Raw genomic sequence first — 22,500 nt, 5'->3', positions numbered from 1 at the left:
TGTGGAGAGAGGAGAACCTTCCAGAAGAACAACCATCTCTGCAGCACTCCACCAATCAGGCCTGGATGGTAGAGTGGCCAGACGGAAGCCACTCCTCAGTAAAAGGCACATGACAGCCTGCCTGGAGTTTGCCAAAAGGCACCTGAAGGACTCTCAGACCAAGACCAAGACAAAGATTGAACTGTTGAATGGCAAGCGTCATGTCTGGAGTAAACCAGGCACCATTCATCACCTGGAGAATACCATCCCTACAGTGAAGCATGGTGGTGGCAGCATCATGCTGTGGGGATGTTTTTCGGACAATGACCCTAAGCACACAGCCAAGATAACAGAGGAGTGGCTACAGGACAACTCTGTGAATGTCCTCGAGTGGCCCAGCCAGAGCCCAGACTTGAACCCGATTGAACATCTCTGGAGAGATCTGAAAATGGCTACACACCGACGCTCCCCATCCAACCTGATGGAGCCTGAGAGGTCCTGCAAAGTAGAATGGGAGAAACCACCCAAAAACAGGTGTGCCACGCTTGTAGCATCATTCTCAAAAAGACAAGAGGCTGTAATTGGTGCCAAAGGTGCTTCAACAAAGTATTGAGCAAAGGCTGTGAATACTTATGTGCATGTGCTTATTTTGTTTTTTTATTTTTAATAAATTTTCAAAGATTTCAAACAAACTTCTTTTACGTTGTCATTATGGGGAATTGTTTGTAGAATTTTGAGGAAAATAATGAATTGAATCCATTTTGGAATAAGACTGTAACATAACAAAATGTGGAAAAAGTGAAGCGCTGTGAAAACTTTCCGGATGCACTGTAAACGTTCGGGGTAACTGTTGATCGGTTCTGCACTTCGGCTTGGAGGAGTTTTAGCCCGTTCCTCAGTACAGAACAGCTTCAACTCTGGGATGTTGGTGGGTTTCCTCACATGAACTGCTTGCTTCAGGTTCTTCCACAACATTTCTATTGGATTAAGGTCAGGACTTTGACTTGGACATTCCAAAACATATTTTTGTTCTTCTTTAACCATTCTTTAGTAGAATGACTTGTGTTTAGGGTCGTTGTCTTGCTGCATGACCAACTTTCTCTTGAGATTCAGTTCACGGACAGACATCCTGACATTTTCCTTTAGTATTCGCTGGAATCATTCAGAATTCATTGTTCCATCAATGATGGCAAGTCATCCAGGCGCAGATGCAGCAAAACAGGCGCGAACCATGACACTACCGCCACCATGTTTCACAGATGGGATAAGCTTGTTATGCTGGAACGCAGTGTTTTCATTTCTCCAAACATAACGCTTCTCATTCAAAACAAAAGGTTCTATTTTGGTCTCATCCATCCACAAAACATTTTTCCAACAGACTTCTGGCTCATCCATGTGATCTTTGAACTGAAGACAGGTATCAGTGTTCATTTTGGAGAGCAGTAACTTTCTCCTTGCAACCCTGCCATGCACACCACTGTTGTTAAGTGTTCTCCTGATCATTAACATTATCCATTGTGAGAGAGGCCTTTAGAAGTTACCCTGGGTTCCTTTGTGATCTCGTGGACTATTACACGTCTTGCTCTTGGAGTGATCTTTGTTGGTCTCCACTCCTGGGGAGGGTAACAGTAGTGTTGAATTTCCTCCATTTGTACACAGTCTGTCTGACTGTGAATCGGTGGAGTCTAAACTCTTTACAGATGGTTTTGTAACCTTTTCCAGCCTGATGAGCATCAACAACTGTTTTTCTGAGGTCCTCAGAAATCTCCTTTGTTCGTGCCATGATACACTTCCACAAACATGTGTTGTGAAGATCAGACTCTGATAGATCCCTGTTCTTTAAATAAAACCGGGTGCTCACTCACTCACACCTGATCGTCATCCCATTGATTGAAAACACCAGACTCTAATTTCACCTTCAAATTAAACTGCTAATCCTAGAGCTTCACATACTTTTGCCAAAAGTATCATTTTCCTCCATAAATAAATGACCAAGTCTCATTTGTTTAATTGGGATCTTTTTGTCTACTTCTTAGAAGCCAGTGTTAGCATTCACTCTCCCTGGTTGGTAGCTGTTGTATAATAAATCAAAACAAATTTAAATAAAGCCCTTGGATAAGATCAGTCATTGTCTCAAAATGCTTAACCCATCGCACATCGTGGTCCTAAGACGATTAAAAAATAGCCTTAAAGAATGCTGTAAAATGAATTGTTTCTCCTCTGCATACAGGTTGTTTTACATCCGACTCCCAACAGCCCCAAACAGTCCGAGTTACACAAGATGACGGTGTCTAAAGGCTGCGCCGACAGCGACCTGAAGATTAAACTTGCTGTACGCATGGACAAACCTCAGAACATGAAACACTGTGGGTGAGTATGAGTGAAAAGTAAAAACTGTCAATACTCATTAATAGGAAATCAACTCTCTGAACAGTTGCATGTCAAAAATGCTGGGGTATTTTTTTTAAGGTTAGCTTATTTATTTTTAAGCAAAAATATGAAGAATCCTTTAAAATTCCTTAAACCTCTAATGTAATTATTTCCTAGAGAACTTTGCTTTGACTATTTATTGTCTTTTGGCGCCATCTAGTGGACAAGAGTATTCATTAACAGGTTCTGACACAGCATAATTCATCCATTCAAATATTAGGCTCATTGTTGGATGTGTGTCTGAACGTTCCACTAACAGAACATATTGAGTTACTGAGGTTTGGATTCAATCAACAATAAATATATTAATTTGGTAACTATGGTCTGTAATTTCCACCACTTTATTTAAAAAAAAAATCACAGCCGCTCTCGATATACTTCATAGACACCACTTTGAGAATCTCTGCTCTGAAATAATTATTGTCTGGAGATTTTAAAATAAATAAATAAATAAATAAATAAATAAATAAAAATCACTTTTTGTCTATTTATTGTCTTTTGGCGCCATCTACTGGATAACATTATACTGCAAAACATTTAAATCTAATACAATTTCTGCTATATTGGCCTTGTTCTTCACTCACTCTTCTAAGATAGTCTTCTAATATAGTATAAAAATATAAAAGAAATTAATTTCTTATTAACCATACACCATTACCCCTGAGGGCTTAGTTTTAACAATGCACATTCTACAAGAAAGAGACAGGCATTTTCACATTTATAGCCATGTATAGCCAACAGACTACAAAGGCAAATAAACTTTTTTGTACAAACACACACACACACAAACACTCTCTCTCTCTCTCTCTCTCTCTCTCTCTCTCTCTCTCTCTCTCTCTCTCTCTCTCTCAAGAAGATGTCATGCAAATTCATGGTTGTGTTTAACACAGACGATCAAATAAATGTTGATCCATGTGGGGAAACTTTGTCATCCACAACAACATCGTAACCATTACTTATTTATTTATTACATCACACTAATGCTTTGACAGGTCAGACTATTTAATCAGCTTCTGATTATAAACAGTTATATGCTGACTAAATAAAGCACTACATACACGTAGCTCCAATGATCTAGACATATTTAGTGAGGTCAAGCCACATAAAATGATATTAATCAGTAACCGGAGATGAAAAGACAAGATAAAAGAGAAATCTGTATAATGTTCTGTATAATATGTAAGGAAAAACACACTTGGAGTGTGCTGTTATAGGAAAATAATCCACATCCGAGGTGGTGTGATGTGGCCCATCGTGAAGCGGGGTCACTGTTACCACCCCAAAGTGGATTGCTACACCACAGCGATTACAGTTTTTCATTTGTTAATGAACGTCACGATTTTTAATTGTTTACGGTTACATTTAATATTGTGGCGCATCCACAAAACAGCTTTCCTGTTCATTACGTCGTAGCAGGTATAAACAGCCGCCCTCTAGAAAATTAGAAATAAACATAGAATAGAATAGAATATGGTGAAAAATGAAAATGATGTATAAAATTTGATACGTTGTAGGTGTTTACGCTGTGTTTTGTCCATCAGAGGGCAGCACACGTGCATTCTCACACACACCAAACTCTTCACAAACACTACAAGTCTGTTTTGTTGTGCCAACAGCTAGCACAGTTTTGCAACAAGTACAGCGATTATGTTTGTCATAACACACATAAGAACTCTATTTGAAAACCGACTCCAAACGATGAGAGCATTGTCCCCGCTGTTTGCCCGTGAGGCGTGTGTGAGGCGTGTGCTGCATGGCGTGCAGTGTAATCTTACACCTGTCTTTACACCTGTGCTGTGATCGTGTGCAGATACCTTTGGGCCATCGGGAAGAACGTGTGGAAGAGGTGGAAGAAGAGGTTCTTTGTCTTGGTGCAGGTATGTACTCGGCTTTAGATTTAGATTTATTCCTTTATTTTCACACCCGTGTTTCTGTGGATAGAGAGCGAGCTCGTCTCCTGCTACTACAGCCAGGTTCATCTGATCACTGTGTCATGCATATAATGTTCAGTAGAGCAGATCTGATCTGGACAGCGTGAGGAAAAGTTTCAGCAGTGAGGTAAAACACTCAGGTGCGGCTGCAAACAATATGTTTCTCTATCTATCTATCTGTCTGTCTGTCTGTCTATCTATCTATCTATCTGGCTATTTATCTATCTGTCTATCTATCTATCTGTTTTGTTTATTTGTTTATTTGAGTTTAATTTATATACCACTTTTCTACTGTCGAAGGTTACTTTAAAAAGAGCGTAACAAAAGATAAGTTAATAATAATAATAATAATAATAATAATAATAATAATAATAATATGTGCTAATAAGTTGTTATTATTTATACATTTTAACAAGTAATACTTATTATTTATAAATAAATATTTATAATATAAATATTTATTTATTTATTTATTTTAATGTACAGTATATACCACCTTTCAAACACCTGCTTTTGCTTTACAAAGAATGTGACACAAAGTAATTTAAAAATAATTAAATAAATAAAATTATTAATAATAATAATAATAATAATAATAATAAGAGGATCAACAGCAGCCCCAGAGCATCACCGAGCCACCACCATGCTTGACTGTGGACAGAGTGTTCTTTCTTCATTCTTATTCCTCCAGACATACCGCTGATCCATCGTGCAGAAAAGTTCCAGTTTGGAAACCTTCTGCGTTTAGTACACGCCTTACTGTGCTCACTGAAACCTCAGTGCCTGTTGCCACCGAGTCTCACTGCAGGTCTTTTGCAGTCACTCGAGGGTTTTTCACAACCTGCCTTCTCAGAAATCTGCTTGCAGCCGTTGATGGCTTCCTTTTTCTGCCCTGTCCAGGTATTTCATACATTTTCTGCCCCTAGACAGTTCAGGTATTTCATGTGTTCCAGCTCAAGCACACCTGCTGCAACGAATGAAGCTCTTGATTAGATTCGTGCTTGAACCAGTACTTATTTTGCATATTTGTGCTGTTGTGAGGGATTCTATTCAGTGGGCTGAATCATTTTGATTGCAGCTGTACGTGTACATATATACAGTTGTTTTTTAATATGATTTTTTGATCAAACATAAAGCATCTCAAATGATTATTCCGATTATAAAATAAAAAATCTGCACGTGCCTACTTGTCCAAGAGCATGGAGATGACAGTCGAGTGTTGCAGAAACGGGAACACATCCCCAAACCCCCCCCACACACACACACAGACACACACGTCTGCCACATGCTCCCGGCCACATGTTCAACAAACTACTGCCACAGTAGTCTGTGTGTGTGTGTGTGTGTGTGTGTGTGTGTGTGTGTGTGTGTGTGTGTGTGTCTGTGTGGGCATGCAAGTGAAAACATTCCAACATGCCCTGTTCGTTCATGTTCCTGAGCATCCTTGTGTGTGCATAAGAGTTGTATATTTTCTGTTTATTTTCTGTTTTGTTTCACACATCCTCTATTTTTTTGACAATGTCTTCTGGTTTTTGTCATGATGGGTCTTGTGGAAGCAGTCTGGTGAACGTGTGCTACTCCATCTGTCACTTGAACGTGGGGTTTAAATGCTGTAGAGATCAGACAGAGATGGTTTAGTTTTAGTATTTCTCCATGCGCAGGTCTAATACAGCGATCGTTCCGCTCCATCAGGTGATTCAGGTCATGTGACCTGGAGCTGTGACGCTGCCTATCGTAAAGAGCTCTGCAAAAACAGGGAACGGAAATAAATATGAATTTACATACATATAGTTGTAATATCAGCTGTACTGATTCAGTGTGATATTTGAACAGTGTGAAGCCCTTCACTGTGACTGTGACTGATGGACACTGAAGACCCACCTCCTTTTATTTGATTGACAAGCAGAGAAGCTATTCCCCTCCCCTTTCACTGTGACTTAGAGGCACAGAGGCCACACCTCCTTCATTGTGACAGAGGCCAGACTTTGGTTATTGCACATTTCTTTTATTGTATCAAAGCCACACCTCCTTAATTGTACAGAGGCCACACCTACTTTGTTGGATAGAATCCATGCCTATTTTATTACACAGAGGCCACACCTCCTTTATTACACAGAGACCACACTTCCACACCTCATTTCCTGTGACAGACAGCCACATAGGCCAGACCTCAATACCTAGAACTCAAAGCTACATAAGTCACACCTCCTTTCCTGTGACTGACAGCCACATAGACCACACCTCCATTCCTAGGACTGACAGCCAAATAGACCACACCTCCGTTCCTATGACTGACAGCTACATAGATCACACCTCCTTTATTACACAGAGGCCACACCTCCACGCCTCATTTACTGTGACTGACAGCCACATCGGCCACACCTCCATTCCTAGGACTCACAGCTACATAGGCCACACCTCCTTTCCTGTGATTAACAGCCACATAGGCCATGCCTCTGTTCCTAGGACTAACAACCAGATAGGCCACACCTCTGTTCCTAGGACTGACAGCCAAATAGGCCACACCTCCGTTCCTAGGACTGACAGCCAGATAGGCCACACCTCCATTGCTAGGACTGACAGCCAGATAGGCCACACCTCCGTTCCTAGGACTGACAGCCAGCTAGGCCACACCTCTGTTCCTAGGACTAACAGCCAGATAGGCCACACCTCCGTTCCTAGGACTAACAGCCAGATAGGCCACACCTCCTTTGCAATAATGATTAATAATTATTAAAGAAACTTACTCTGCCCTCTTTAGTTCGTGTCAGAGACACTTGTTACCATTCAATTATGCAGATGTGTTTAATTACAGGCTGTGTGGAGCAGTTACAGCTCTCGCCTGAGAGGCACTGGCACAACCAGATGTAGCACATCTCACACAGACCAGCGTTTACGACACAACAGCAGCCATTACAGACCGAGTGTCAGGAGTGTAACTGAGCACACTGATCATCATACAATCCGAGATTCACGCCACAGTTCTTCTAAATAAAATACTGTGGGCTTGTAGTTTTAATGTGCATCTGATAGGGTTCTCACTGTGAGAGGTAAAGGCCTCCGAGTTCTATTATTCTACCAGGAAAAAATAGAAAGAGATTGTGATCAGCTCCAAACTACGCCTCAGTGCATCATATATATCTACACACAGTTTGAACTGGATTTCTCGATCCTTTACTCAGGTTTTATTTTTTTGCGTTCTTCATTCAGTTTCCTGAATTCTTTTACTACTTCTTTGTCTGTTTTTTTTCTCCTAATTCTTATTTTTCTTCTTTCAGTTTTCTCTCTTCTTCTTCTTCTTTTTCTGCTTCTTCTTCTTCTTCTTCTTCTTCTTCTTCTTCTTCTTCTGTTTCATCTTGACCATCAATATTAACTTCTTCTTCTTTGAATTTCCTCTTTCTGCAGTTTCTGCTACTTCTTCTCATTTCATCTTCACCATCATTATCAACTTCTTCTACTACTTCTTTGTCTTTGTTGTTTTCTCCTGATTCTTCTTCTTCTTCTTCTTCTTCGTTCAGTTTCTTCTCCTTCTTCTTCTTCTGTTTCATCTTCACCATCATTCATTTCTCCTTTGAGTTTCCTCTTCTTGCAGTTTCTTCTTCTTCACCATCATTATCAACTTCTTCTACTTCTTTGCTGTTATTTCTTCTTCTTCATTATCCTCTTCTTCTTCTTTCACTTTCTTCTTCTTCTTCTTCTTCTTCTTCTTCACCGTCATTATCAACTTCTTCTTCCTTGTTGTTTGTCTTTGTTGTTTGTTGTTTTCTTCATATGATTCTTTTTCTTCTTTCAGTTTCTTCTTCCTCTTCTTCTTCTTCTTCTCCCATTTCATCTTCTCCGTCTGTATCGACTTCTTCTTCGACTTTGTTGTTTTCTTCAAATGACTCTTTTCCTTCTTCTTCTCATTTTATTCATCCTTCGCGTTTGTTGCTTCCTTCCTCTTCTTAGTTTTCTTCTAGTTTTCCTCCTCCTTCTTTATATTTCCAGCACTTTTTACCTCTGTTCCTGTGCGGCTTTGATCTCCCAGTGGCGCTGGCTAAACCGAAGGCGTAAGGCAAATATTTATGATGCAAAGTGAAGTCTAATTATTCTGCAGTCTGGAGGCGATGCTGCAGAACAGCTGGCTGTCTAACCCCCATGACACACACACACTCCCCTCTTCTTCTGTCTCTTCATCTCTTCATAACGTGGTTGCTTGCTCACTCAGTCTCGAGCCTGTGAATATGTTAATGTCTGCGAGTGACCAGGGGCGTCTCTTCTCAGCCAGTAATATCTCATTGATTGCAGCTCGCCTATGCTCACTCTTTTCTCTCTCCCTCTCTCTCTCTCTCTCTCTCTCTCCCACACACAATGCAATTTCTAGAGCAACAACAACAATGACGAGGTCATTTAAAAGGCCGAGGCATACCAGGCTAATCAGGGAGCCAGAGTCATTTAAAATCCTTTAACTGTCGGTTTGACAGCAGGTCAGCCAAGCACGGGGAGTCTCGAACTTTAGCACCCTGGTGTGACGGGGGAGGGAGGCTTGGCGAGAGGAAAAGGGGTGTGCGGTGTCCCCGAGGCACCTGCTCGCTGCGGAGACGGTTCGAGAGCCAGGAGGCGAAGCGAGCCCCGTCGTCACACACATGACATTGAATTGATGGTGTCACTCTGAGCGCAGGGTGAGAGGGAGACTCCACTTACAGGGCGAGTCAGATTGATACGCACGGCCCTGATATGACAGAGGAAGGGTTGATGGGAGAGGGTCGCCTGGCTCACATTCACATTCACTCATCCATCATTCACGTTTGATTGGCAGGATTTAAGCCAAGCTCCCATCCGTACCCAGGGTGGCTGAGACGACTGGTCTCCATACACACATCGCTTAAACCCTACCTAGTAACCAAATACAAATACATTATTCAGATTGAACAGATAACGTGTTCTAAACTGACAGATATACAGATAGGAAGCGTACATTTGTTTTTGTTTTTGATTTGATTTTTTTTTTTAGAAAGCTTGCCATAAAGGTTCACATGGCATCTGGTTGAGACTTGACGTGTGCAAAAAAGTCACGTGAGCGGGAGGTTTTGACTTTCATTCAGGGACGAGCTGTGAGAGGCGATTCTAGGGACTACGGGGACCCCAGGTCGGAAAATGCAAGGGGTCCGCTTGGTATATATTTTTTTCCTCTTCATTGCAATGTATATTGACATAAATATCAACACAAATCAATACAAATGAGGATAACTGTGTGAACATGTTGGCGTTATATTCTACATGGGGCAATGGTGGCTTGGCAGTTGGGTTACTGATTGGAAGGTCAGGGGATGGGCCCTTGAGCCAGGCCCTTAACCCTCTCTGCTCCAGGGGGCGCTGTATCATGGCTGACCCTGCGCTCTGACCCCAACTTCCTAACATGCTGGGGTATGCGAAGAAAAGAATTTCACTGTGCTCTACTGTATATGTGATCAATAAAGACTCATTAAGCTAGATGTTCTGCAATGCTAGCTCAAAATTTCCCAAATAGTTAAACTATCGTTACATCATGTAAGCACCAACAGAACACCTTTGGTAATGTGATGGTTTTTATACAATCTCAATCTATATACTCTAAAAAACCAAGCTATCAAGACAATGTTAACGAATTCTACAGAGACAATAGAATAAGCTAGCTGCTTGCTTGGCAGAGTGATGTTGGGGTAGGGTGATATGACTTTAAGGCTTAATGAACAGTTCAATTGTCATTCTTTTCTGGCTTCCAGACAGGTAAATGCTCTTCAATTTCCTATGGTTTAAACCACGCCCGATTTAGGTTAAAATCTGAACAGATACAGATATTTTGAGCGCTGAACAAATACAGATGCAGATCGCGGCACTGTATTACAGCGCTATTACCTGAGGAGATCTGAGACCTCGATCAGCATCCATTAATGGGCCAGTTTCGGCTCACAAGTAGACTTTGTTCTAGGTATGGCAAGCATTGTTCGCTCTTGTTTGTGTCCTAGTCCAGCGTGTACGTTTGTTATTATTTTGGTTTGATTTTCTCCTCCAGTTCTAGTTCATTGGTTGTGTGTAATCTAACGTCGTCCTGGACTAGTTAATCAGATTGTGTACAGTATATATTTTATGTCAGGTACTTGTTCCCTCAGTTTGGTCTCTTACCTAATGTGTGCGTCTGTTCTGAGTCCAGCCCTTGATTAGTTTGTCTTTATAGACACTCGCTTTTGTTTGTCTCGTAGTGAAGTCTCGTTCATTGTACAAAAGCATGTGCATTTCTGAGCTTTGTTTCATGCGGTTGCTTGTGAGTCATGTGACTTCCCGGATTAGTGTTTTCCTTGCTGTTAATGGATTATTTTTGTTTATCGTTTACTGACCCCCACGATGGACTTGGACGACGATTACCGGATTGACTCAAACAATCAACCACGCTCCGTTTACGCATTGCCGCACGTCACAGTGTGTTCTTCTTACTCTCGTGTCGGTGTAGTTGTTTCAAATGTGTTATTTTGAGCATCAGTTTGTTAATACAGATTGTTGTTAAAAACCTTCGTGCATTTCTATCGTTTTTTCGCTTCCTGATTTCGAGTCATATCGGTTTAGTGGTCTTTCATCATTGTTAGTACTGTTTGTCTGTAATCTTCTGCACGTGGATTCTGTAATGATTTATAATCTCACCCAGAAGAGCACGGGTTGCCTTTTGAGTCTGGTTCCTCGAAACTCCTCTTAGGGAGTTTTTCCTCAGCACTTGCTCATTACCGATCTAAATCTGTGCCTTTTTTTTTAAAAAAAAAACAAACAAACGTTGACCTGTTAATGTCTTCAGGTGAGTCAGTACAACTTCGCCATGTGCAGCTACAGAGAGAAGAAGGCAGAACCTGTGGAGCTTCTCCAACTGGATGGATACACTGTGGACTACACCGACCCTCAGCCAGGTAACTCCACCCAATCCATCTCTGCGCTTTTATACACTGCACGTTTTCCCAATCCACAATCTAAAAATAAATAAAGCTACTATAAGAGATCACTCTTTTCCAGTGTGGAAATTGCTTTTTTCAGTTCATGTGTGCAAGTTGTAGAATTTTTTTTTTACTATTTACTATTTAATGCTAACATTTAACACTACATTAATGTAGACACAGTTCCCCACATCGGTGACTATCTGTGCTCTTGATGTGAAAAACTCGATTTACTTGTTTCACCCTTTCTGGATTCTATGAGAGCACGAGAGCAATAGCTTTATATCTGAATGTGATTAAATATATATATATATTTTTAAAAACTCGGGGAGATATCTCAAATAATTGCTAAAAAAAAAAGGTAAATATTTTATTTAATTGATGGTGCCATTTTTGAAAGTATTATACATATTTGATATTTTAAAAAGCATACAAATTATATTTTATATTTAAAAAAGCATTTAATTTTCATATGTATTCTATTTTACTTTTATTTGATTTGTACTTTTTTTTTTTTTATAGAAAATTCTCATTCTCATTCTCATAATCTCCCATGTATTCTCCAACCTCATCAGGTATTATAGGAGAAGACTCAGAGCTGTTATCTTGGCAAAGGGAGCTAGGACAAAGTATTGACTGAAAGGGTGCCAATAATTGTTGCACACCTATATTTAACAAAGAGATTTTTTTTTTTATGAACTTGTGTTTTGTTTGTAATTGTTTGATATCCATGAGAGCAGAGTATTTTGTGATTTTCTTTTAACAAAAAATCAAAAGGTTAAACAATAAAGACAAATTTTCACAGCTTTCTTTTCTCATATTTACCAAGGGTGCCAATATTAGTGGAGGGCACTGTATATATGTATATATATATATATATATATATATATAAAAGAATTGTATTGTTATTTTGTGAAGCATGTGTTTGTTGGTGCAGGTTTGGATGGAGGCAGGACTTTCTTTAACGCTGTGAAGGAAGGCGACACTGTGATTTTTGCCAGCGATGATGAGCAGGACCGGATCCTGTGGGTTCAGGCCATGTACAGAGCCACGGGCCAGTCACACAAACCCATCCCTCCAACACAGGTCCAAAAACTCAACGCTAAAAAAGGAACAGCACCGCAGCTCGACGCTCCAATTTCACAGTTCTGTGAGTGTTTTACACACACACACACACACACACACACACACACACACACACACACACACACACACACACGCACACTTAGACTGTTCATATAGGGATGTTAAATCAAAGTTTGCTTGTTTATTCACTATGAGAGAAATTAAATGTGTGTTATGTGGAGTGGTGGAGTGTGACCTAAAGACTGTAGTGACTCCATGTGAAATATTCTCTCACTTTATGTTCACTCTCATAGTTCACTCTCATCACAGTCCACTCTCTCATAGTTCACTCTCATCATAGTGCACTCTCATCATAGTCCACTCTCATCACAGTCCACTCTCTCATAGTGCACTCTCTCATAGTGCACTCTCTCATAGTGCACTCTCTCATAGTGCACTCTCTCATAGTCCACTCTCTCATAGTGCACTCTCTCATAGTCCACTCTCTCATAGTGCACTCTCTCATAGTCCACTCTCTCATAGTGCACTCTCTCATAGTCCACTCTCTCATAGTGCACTCTCTCATAGTTCACTCTCATCATAGTGCACTCTCATCATAGTCCACTCTCATCACAGTCCACTCTCTCATAGTGCACTCTCTCATAGTTCACTCTCATCATAGTGCACTCTCATCATAGTCCACTCTCATCACAGTCCACTCTCTCATAGTGCACTCTCTCATAGTGCACTCTCATCACAGTCCACTCTCTCATAGTGCACTCTCTCATAGTGCACTCTCTCATAGTGCACTCTCTCATAGTGCACTCTCTCATAGTCCACTCTCTCATAGTGCACTCTCTCATAGTCCACTCTCTCATAGTGCACTCTCTCATAGTCCACTCTCTCATAGTGCACTCTCTCATAGTACACTCTCTCATAGTGCACTCTCTCATAGTTCACTCTCATCATAGTGCACTCTCATCATAGTCCACTCTCATCACAGTCCACTCTCTCATAGTGCACTCTCTCATAGTGCACTCTCTCATAGTTCACTCTCTCATAGTCCACTCTCTCATAGTGCACTCTCTCATAGTGCACTCTCTCATAGTCCACTCTCTCATAGTTCACTCTCTCATAGTTCACTCTCTCATAGTGCACTCTCTCATAGTGCACTCTCTCATAGTTCACTCTCATCATAGTCCACTCTCTCCATAGTTCACTCTCTCATAGTTCACTCTCTCATAGTGCACTCTCTCATAGTTCACTCTCTCATAGTGCACTCTCTCATAGTTCACTCTCTCATAGTCCACTCTCTCCATAGTCCACTCTCTCATAGTGCACTCTCTCATAGTTCACTCTCTCATAGTACACTCTCTCATAGTGCACTCTCTCATAGTTCACTCTCATCATAGTGCACTCTCATCATAGTCCACTCTCATCACAGTCCACTCTCTCATAGTGCACTCTCTCATAGTGCACTCTCTCATAGTTCACTCTCTCATAGTGCACTCTCTCATAGTCCACTCTCTCATAGTCCACTCTCTCCATAGTTCACTCTCTCATAGTTCACTCTCTCATAGTTCACTCTCTCATAGTGCACTCTCTCATAGTGCACTCTCTCATAGTTCACTCTCATCATAGTCCACTCTCTCCATAGTTCACTCTCTCATAGTTCACTCTCTCATAGTGCACTCTCTCATAGTTCACTCTCTCATAGTTCACTCTCTCATAGTGCACTCTCTCATAGTGCACTCTCTCATAGTTCACTCTCATCATAGTCCACTCTCTCCATAGTTCACTCTCTCATAGTTCACTCTCTCATAGTGCACTCTCTCATAGTTCACTCTCTCATAGTGCACTCTCTCATAGTTCACTCTCTCATAGTCCACTCTCTCCATAGTCCACTCTCTCATAGTGCACTCTCTCATAGTTCACTCTCTCATAGTGCACTCTCTCATAGTCCACTCTCTCATAGTTCACTCTCTCATAGTGCATTCTCTCATAGTTCACTCTCTCATAGTGCACTCTCTCCATAGTTCACTCTCTCATAGTGCACATAGAGAGAGATATCTGTGCCTACCTTCACTATTACAACCAAATAATACCTGCTAATTAAGTCCACTGTATTATCTTTCTTTCGTTCTTTTCTTTTTTCTTCTGCCCTTTCTTTCTTCCTTCCTTTCTTCCTTCCTTCCTGCTAGCCTGCCTTCCTTTCTGCCCTCCTTCCTTCCTTCCTTCCTTCCTTCCTTCCTTCTAGTGTTCATGTCTTTAAATGTGTCCTGTCCCTCTTCCCTCTCTTGTAGCTGGATGCTTCTCCTCTTCTCTTCTTCCTTCTCTCTTCCTCCTCCTCTTCGACTGTCTGTCTATTCCATCCTGGCAGTGATTAGGAATGCTCTTTTATATTTTGTTAGGTTTGAAATATAAAATGTAGGATTAGTATGCATGGATGTTTACTGTAGTTACAGATGTGCTTTGCTCTGCATACTTTCCTTCCCCCCTCCCTCCCTCCCTCTCTCTCTCTCTCTCTCTCTCTCTCTCTCTCTCTATACACACACACAAACACACACACAAATAAACCTACAAAATTAATTCAGATGAAAGTCAGTTTATTCTGATCCAATACTCCGCTCAACAATCAGATATTTAAAAAAAAATAAAATCCAAACGGAGACGAAGCGGCGTTGATGGAAATGTTGATGACTTAATTAAGGTGATTTTTCTCCAACCGTCGCGGTTGTGGATTTATTGCTCTAAATGAATTCATTGAAACTACTGGTTTGGCTGAAGCGCCAGCGCGCTCAGCACCTCTCGGCAGCTGGTAATTACCGTGTTAAAAGTGACGCCCCATGAATTAAACAGTGTGTTTACAACCTGATTATTTCTGGAAACTATCAGTGGAATGTTACCAAATAACTACTCGCTGTTTCACAATGTCTTTCCCTTCTCAGCTACCGATGTGACTTAAAAAGAAAGGCAAAAATCTTCAAATTAATATTACGCTTTTCTACATGCGTCTGAACATTCGCCTGTAGACTTTTTTCTTTTTACCCTTTATAAATAACTCACTTTCTTTTCCCATTTTTTTACACAAACAAGAGCTGCCAAATATGTACCTTTTAATATGATGATTGTTAGTCTGTAGCAGATATCATATCACATAAACACTAAAGAACCTCATGTGCCCTTCCTAAAAGACATGAAAAACAGACTGACCCTTTCATTTATTAATATCATTTATAACCTTAGTCAAATTTATTTATACTTTTATTTATTTTTTTTGATGGTTTTGATTTTACTGTCTATATAAATATATATATAATTTTCATAAACTAAACTAATATTAAGAAAAAATACAATAATAGTACAGAAATGACATTACAACTACAACTAAACGAGTTAGGGCTAGGGTTAGGGAAAGTTACTTATTTGTTTGTTTGATCTGTTTTGGTGTTTGTTTTAGAATATTGGTGAATTCGAACTCCTTTTTGGTAGTAATTTTGGAGAATAAGTAGCCGAAACTTAAGTCCAGAAAGGAAAACATTCAAGACTCACCATTCTAATCTTGACTAAATCAGCGTAAAGTGTATACAGAAAGAATTTCTGTTTGACATGGTTTAAAAATAAGTAAACACCATGTTTCAAATAATAAGAAGAGCAAAAAGAAAGTCAAAAGAAAGTTTCTTTCCTTGCACGGTTTACGACGTGACTCACTTTCCTGAATCTCCCGCGCATAAACGAGGAAAGGTTTAGCGTTCGCCGTAGCGTAGTACCTACATCGTTAAGAGATCTGCTTTAAATAAGAACCGAGCTAGAATGCTAAAGGACACAATGGTTTATATAAGGAATAATTGCGAAATAATAGTAATGTTGTATAAAAATATAATCCACTGACACTGGAGACTCCTTCCGTAAATGTTAAATAAGCATCTTCTTACACACAAAACCTCACCACATCAACGACTATACATTTAGATGTTTTTGATCAACTTTTTTTTAATTTTTTTAATCTGTTTATTATTACTGTTAGATTATGTATCTGCAGAACATGTCTCTGCATATGGGCTGTTACTATAGAAACAATAACGCATTAGAACGAGATGCGTTAATATAAACCAACTACTGCCTGAGCCGTGTGATTGGGCCAATCAGAATCGAGAATTCAACCATGCCGTTCTAATGTTAAACAAAGTCATTGTGTAATTATTGTAGAATCGGATCCAAGATAATGCTAGGATAAAAACAAAAACGGAAATGAAACCCTATAACGAATAGAAAATAAGTAAATATTAAAAACTATCTGTTGCGACTCGAATGCAAAAAACAAACAGCGATTGGTCTGAAGTGTCACCGTCAATCATGACTGTTTTACAGAGACAGAAATAGCAGAAATCAGTGCTGACAGAACTTGCCTGTGTTTCTGTAGGCTGATGAGGGCGGCCATATTGAAGGAGGGGATTAATTTAGAAGCGCTGTGATTAAACATGACCCTGTGCTGTCACTCTTTTTCTCTTCCTCTCTTTTTACCTCTTCACTCACGAAGACGCTCCAGCGCTGTCACTCCGTGCCTGTGGGCCTAATCTCAGACTCTGCCATCTTTAGTGTGTGTGTGTGTGTGTGTGTGTGTGTGTGTGTGTGTGCATGAGGGGGTCGGCGCTTCCAAATGGAGAAGCACTAAATAGCCCCAAATGTTGTAGTGTGGACTCTTCTACAGAGCGGATCTATAAATGAAGAGCATCCCATCAATCATTGTCAGTTCAGCTCTGTCCTGCTTGTCCGAAGCTGACTAGTGTCATGGTGTGTTACTGTCCAGAGCCGTGCCTACCCTCCGCTAACGTCAAACCGACGTGACAAGCTCATCTTCAGACACGTTAGAGAGACACAGTGTCACCTTTTTGACTTACGGGTTCACGCAGACGCCTTTGTTTCAGCCTGGATGTGGTTGTATTCGAAGATTAGAAACGTTTCAAGATAAACCTTGTCAGGTTTTCAGGTTGAAGCATTAAGATGCGCAACAAATAGTTTTCTAAAAAAGGTCCATAAGGTGGCTTTACGCTTATTAATGCATTTAATATCTATAACCGGTATTGTGTTACGTAGAACCTGTCCGATTAAAGAATTTTTTTTTTCTCAATAATAAATAATAAATTCGCTTCCACCTTGCACATCATTTTTGAGATTGGAATTTTACAGGTTTGTATTTAGGGCTGTTTTAAAATCTCCAGAACTGTAACCTGTCATTTCGAACGATGTGTTTCGTAAACGCTTACGTCTAGCAGGTTCGAAACAAAGAGGAAAAAACATTGGCCGACGCGTAAACGTATTAAATACGTTTGTGTATATAACTGAAGTATTTAAAATTCATATTTAAATACTTTATGTCAGCTTCCAAATGCCATAAATTACTTTAATTGCTGATTTCAAAACACAGTATTAGTTTCGTCTAGCATGTAGTTGTATAAACAGAATGAATTTATTTGCTCAAAAAATAAAATAAAAAGAAACAACAACAACAAAAAAAAAACCCACCACCACCACCACCACCACCAACAACAACAACAACAACATGATCAGTAATTCTACTAGTTACAAAACATTTTCTAAACTTAAGTTAAAGTTAAACTTAAGTTTATATATATATATATATATATATATATATATATATATATATATATATATATATATATATATATATATATATAGTACAGTAGTAGTGTACAGTATGTATAGTATTTACCGTACCTTAAAACTTGTTGTGAGGTTTTTTTCCAACACTGAAAATCACGCTTCCTAAATCTGGGACTCAAAATGCATGTGGATTAGAGGTTCTTTCCATCCTCTGGTACAGTAAAGATAGAAAAAAGATTTTAATTGCACAAACACAGCAGTATTACGTGGTGTATAATACAGCAGTATTAAAGTAGTGTCGGTCTTTGGTGTGAGAATATAGTGGCTTATAAACTGAAGTCCTGATTTGTTCTTTTCGTAAAAAAAATAAATAAATAAAAAAAATCCTTCAAACCCTCCAAATCTCATTACAGCTTGGCGTGTAAACTCGTAACATAATGATGAATATTGTAGACGAGACACCCATCTGAAATGCACAATCCACTAAAGGCGAAGTTTATGGGTACGTCGCAGGCATGTACCCCTAAAGCATAGGTGAGGGTTAAGCCTTGTTCCTGCATTCAGATGCAAAGCGCGGACACTCGGCAGGCCGCTGGCCGTGAATGGACACTGGCCTGCAGTATGGGCTTTAAGCTCCGTCAGAAACGGTGCATTAGAATGAGAATAGCCCCCCGAGCAGACTGGATTAAGCCACCGGGTTCTGCTTATTTGCCCAGGCCCTGATGTAATACCTAAGCGAAGTGAAAATGTGTTGTTGGGTTTATTTAGTCCCCTTAATGGACAATAGCTGCATGGGCAGGGGGATAAGGGTGTGTGTGTGTGGTAAGAGGGGGTATTGGGCTGGTCCTCTCCCTGATCGCAGGTTAGTGGCACAGGGTTGCTTTAATTAGACCAACCGGGAAGGGGGGGGTGCAGTGTATATGAGGAGCGCTCAGTAAAAGGCATTTTTGGTGGGCTGAGGATTATTTGGAGCAGCCAGAATGAGAAATTAGTTGACTAACGACGGCTCTGTAGACGATCAGGATTATCAGGGGCACTGGAAAATCTCTGGAAATACAGCGCCCTCCACTAATATAGGCACCCTTGGTAAATATGAGCAAAGAAGTCTGTGGAAAAATTGTCTTTATTGTTTAACCTTTTGAAAAAAAAAAAAATCACAAAAATTTGCTCTCTGCTCTCATGGATAATAAACAACTGTAAAGTATTTCTGTGAACGAAAGATCAAAAGGTTCAACAATAAACACAATTTTTCACAGCCGTCTTTGCTCGTACTTACCAAGGGTGCCAATATTATTGGAGGGCACCGTATATCAAATCTGCTGTATGAATACATCGCCGCAGTTAATAAAATACGAGTTTTTAAAGAGTAGAAGTATAAAAGCAGTTTTAAATGAGATTTGGTAGCACACAATATAATGGTATATTCTAACGTCTCTCAGCTAGCTTAAAGAAAACTTCTGTTATTATTATTATTATTATTATTATTATTATTATTTCATTTTCATAACACCTGAGTCATGTGATATACATTTTAATGAACAAAAATTAAGGTTGTGTTATGACACTTTTGGGGTTGACTTGGTGCAAGGTAGTGAGATGTACAATGTCAGTGTGTCGCTGTCATATCGTCACCATGGCAAGACAGTCAAGTCAGGCTGGAAAGCGTCATACACCTCAATAAACAAAGCTATGTCACATGATTCAAGTATTATGATTTAAGATTTCAAATTCAATATAGCAGCATTGATGATCTGTGTGACACCTTTTAGACTAAGCTTTTATAAAATATATTTATGTAGTTTATATGTCAATTGTATTTGTCATGAAGCGCATAAGTAAAGTGTATCTTATACGAGCTAACTAGCTAACTAACTAAGCAGCTAACGGAGTTAAAGTAGGAACAATCAGTAATTTTGTATTTCTGAATGAATGACAGTAACAAATGATATAGAAATAAAAACGATTACGATTTATTCGGAAAATTGTTTATTTAAATGGGACATTTTTACTGGTTTAGCATCTTAAAGACTGATTTTATGATAACACAGTTCTTAAGAATTATTAAGCGAATCATATAAACAAGACTCAGTCTCTTAAAGACTGATTAAAGGATTAGAAATGATTACGAATCATTTAGATGAATCAGTAAATTCTTCCTTTAAAGGAGATTCCTTCGAATGGTTTTCTCTTATAGACTGATTTTATTCTATTCATTCATTAAGAGTTATTAGAATATGTTTATTGAAATCTTAGAGTTGATTATGTTATTAATTATTATTAAATTATTCAGAATTATTATTATAGAAAATTGTTCATTTAAATGAGAGCATTTTGCTGATAATCTCTTGAACATGGCTTTTAGTATATTCGATTATTAAAACTTGTTAATAATATTTTTCATTAAAAAATTTCAATTAAACGATTTACTCTCTTAAAGACTAAATCCTAAAGCATGTTTAAGAATGATTTTATTTATTAACTTTACTCATTTAAATGTGTTGAATGCATGTTGACGGCAAAGTCCTTTCTGAAGTGTCTGTTGTCTAAAGCTTATCCTTCTCCCTACACACACACACACACACACACACACACACACAGACGCAGACCGTGCGCAGAAACACGGGATGGACGAGTTCATCTCGGCGAACCCCTGTAACTTCGATCACTCCTCGCTGTTCGAGATGGTGCAGCGCCTCACGTTGGACCACAGACTAAACGACTCCTACTCCTGCCTGGTACTCGCACACGATTCAGCTGGATTCAAACGCGACACGATTCATTTCTACCTGATTCGTTTCAGCTCATTTCGCTTTCTTTTAGTGCTGTTCAGACTGAATTTGTTGTAACGTTTCAGGAGCAGTTTTTTAAAACTCTCGTATCCTGTTCGATTGACACCATTTGAGAATTCCTTGTATTTATACCTCGTGTCAGAAAATGACTCAGATGTCTGTCTTCTCCACTCTATCCTCCCCTGCAGGGTTGGTTTAGTCCTGGTCAGGTGTTTGTCCTGGACGAGTACTGTGCCAGAAACGGTGTACGGGGTTGTCACAGACACCTGTGCTACCTGAGTGACCTGTTAGAGAGAGCTGAGAACGGAGCGATGATCGACCCTACGCTGCTTCACTACAGCTTCGCGTTTTGTGCTTCACACGTACACGGCAACAGGTAAGTTATCACGCATTCATCTCTCGGTCTTCTCTGTGATCATCCCATTTCTCACGCAAAACTCTTTCTCTATTCCTTAGCCTTTCTCATCACCAGTCACTCATATGAACCTAGTTTGTTTCGGCTATATTTGAATAATACACCGAATAAAAGTGTGCGTCAAATGAATAGATGCAGACCTGCCGGCAATCACTTGAAAATACACCAAAGGAAAAGTCTTCTTTTTTTCTCTCCATAATACAGTGTGAATCGACCTATGCATCTGGAATGATTGACACTTGCACAGACGTTTTGAGCTCTCCGATATGAACTGAAACCCCCTGGAAGCCCCACCCCCTTCTCACCTACTCACATTAGTAATGTTTCGGCCTGTGGTCTTGTAGTTGATTTTCAAGCTTGAGAAATGCACTGATGCGGCTCCTTTGCTTTCTTAAAGTTGCGAACGTGATGCATTTCAAAAGGGAAATGTGCCTCAGGTGGAGGAAGACACCAGAGCAGACGCTGAGCATTCACACATCAGGTCAAATGAGTGTCGGGCATGGTCCACATTCAGGATAAACTCCTTAAAAAAAAAAAAAAAAAAATCCTTTCTGTGGGATCTTGGTTCTGTGGGAATGTACTCGCCTCTTAACCCTGAGGTTCTTGGTTCGAGTCTTAATGTGGTCACGTTGTTGACTACCTTTGGTTTTGAGTGAAGGAGAGGGAAGCAATCAGTTATAGTGTGTGAGTGGTGCTGAAAGTCAGGGTTCAAGTCTAAGGCCTAGAGCCTGCATGAAGATTAGCAGAAGTAATGCCAATCTGGACTAAAATGAAATGGGACGTTGCTTGTAAGTACCTTGTTACGTGAGAATCATACACACTCATAGCTTGCCTCACCTTGCTTGTCCAATGAGCCACCAAAGTAGGCAGAGAGCAGAAAAAAGATAAATGTGCAAAAACAAAAACAAAAAAGAGCCTTGTATTTGTCAGCACCGGTAGATCAATAGGCTAGCGTGTGTGTATGGGTGGTGCTGTCACTCTGGGTTCAAGTCCAATCAGAGAGTGCAAGGCCTACATGAGGGGGAATTTAGTGGTTATGCTAATTTATATTTGTATATATAAAGAGAAGAAATAGCCCAGAGCAGCATAACCCCTCCTTCCACCTCTCCAGGAGCCCCGGCTGGGACATACCGGCTTTCACTCTCCTTCTCTCACTTTGCCAGATTTAGTGCCCCACTGGGTTCCAGCACCTTCGTCTCTACGCTCTTACCCAGAGTGCCACTAGTGCCCGTAGATGTCTGTGCTGCTTTTGGGGGATTATCTTTTACTTTCACCTATACATAAAGAGTGCAGATAAAGAAAACATGGCACCCCAACAAGCCTCAAAC

The 22,500-nt window shown here is 39.9% G+C and overlaps 1 protein-coding gene across 5 annotated transcripts in view; it reads left to right on the top strand.

Annotated features, from left to right (window-relative positions):
- cadpsa (Ca2+-dependent activator protein for secretion a) overlaps positions 1-22,500 on the top strand; it is a 140,051-nt gene that overhangs the window by 73,485 nt on the left and 44,066 nt on the right. For all 5 annotated transcript variants that reach the window (XM_047149629.2, XM_053673956.1, XM_017450609.3 and 2 more), the window contains 6 exons: positions 2,210-2,349; positions 4,220-4,286; positions 11,146-11,254; positions 12,216-12,428; positions 20,567-20,703; positions 20,946-21,133. In XM_047149629.2, coding sequence (XP_047005585.1) covers positions 2,210-2,349; positions 4,220-4,286; positions 11,146-11,254; positions 12,216-12,428; positions 20,567-20,703; positions 20,946-21,133 — 854 coding nt within the window. The remainder of the gene's footprint in view (positions 1-2,209; positions 2,350-4,219; positions 4,287-11,145; positions 11,255-12,215; positions 12,429-20,566; positions 20,704-20,945; positions 21,134-22,500) is intronic.

This window comes from Ictalurus punctatus, chromosome 21 (assembly GCF_001660625.3).
Source record: "Ictalurus punctatus breed USDA103 chromosome 21, Coco_2.0, whole genome shotgun sequence".
Lineage (NCBI taxonomy): Eukaryota > Metazoa > Chordata > Actinopteri > Siluriformes > Ictaluridae > Ictalurus > Ictalurus punctatus.
The sequence above is the reverse complement of the archived record's forward strand: the minus strand, read 5'-3'. Positions and strand labels throughout refer to the sequence as shown.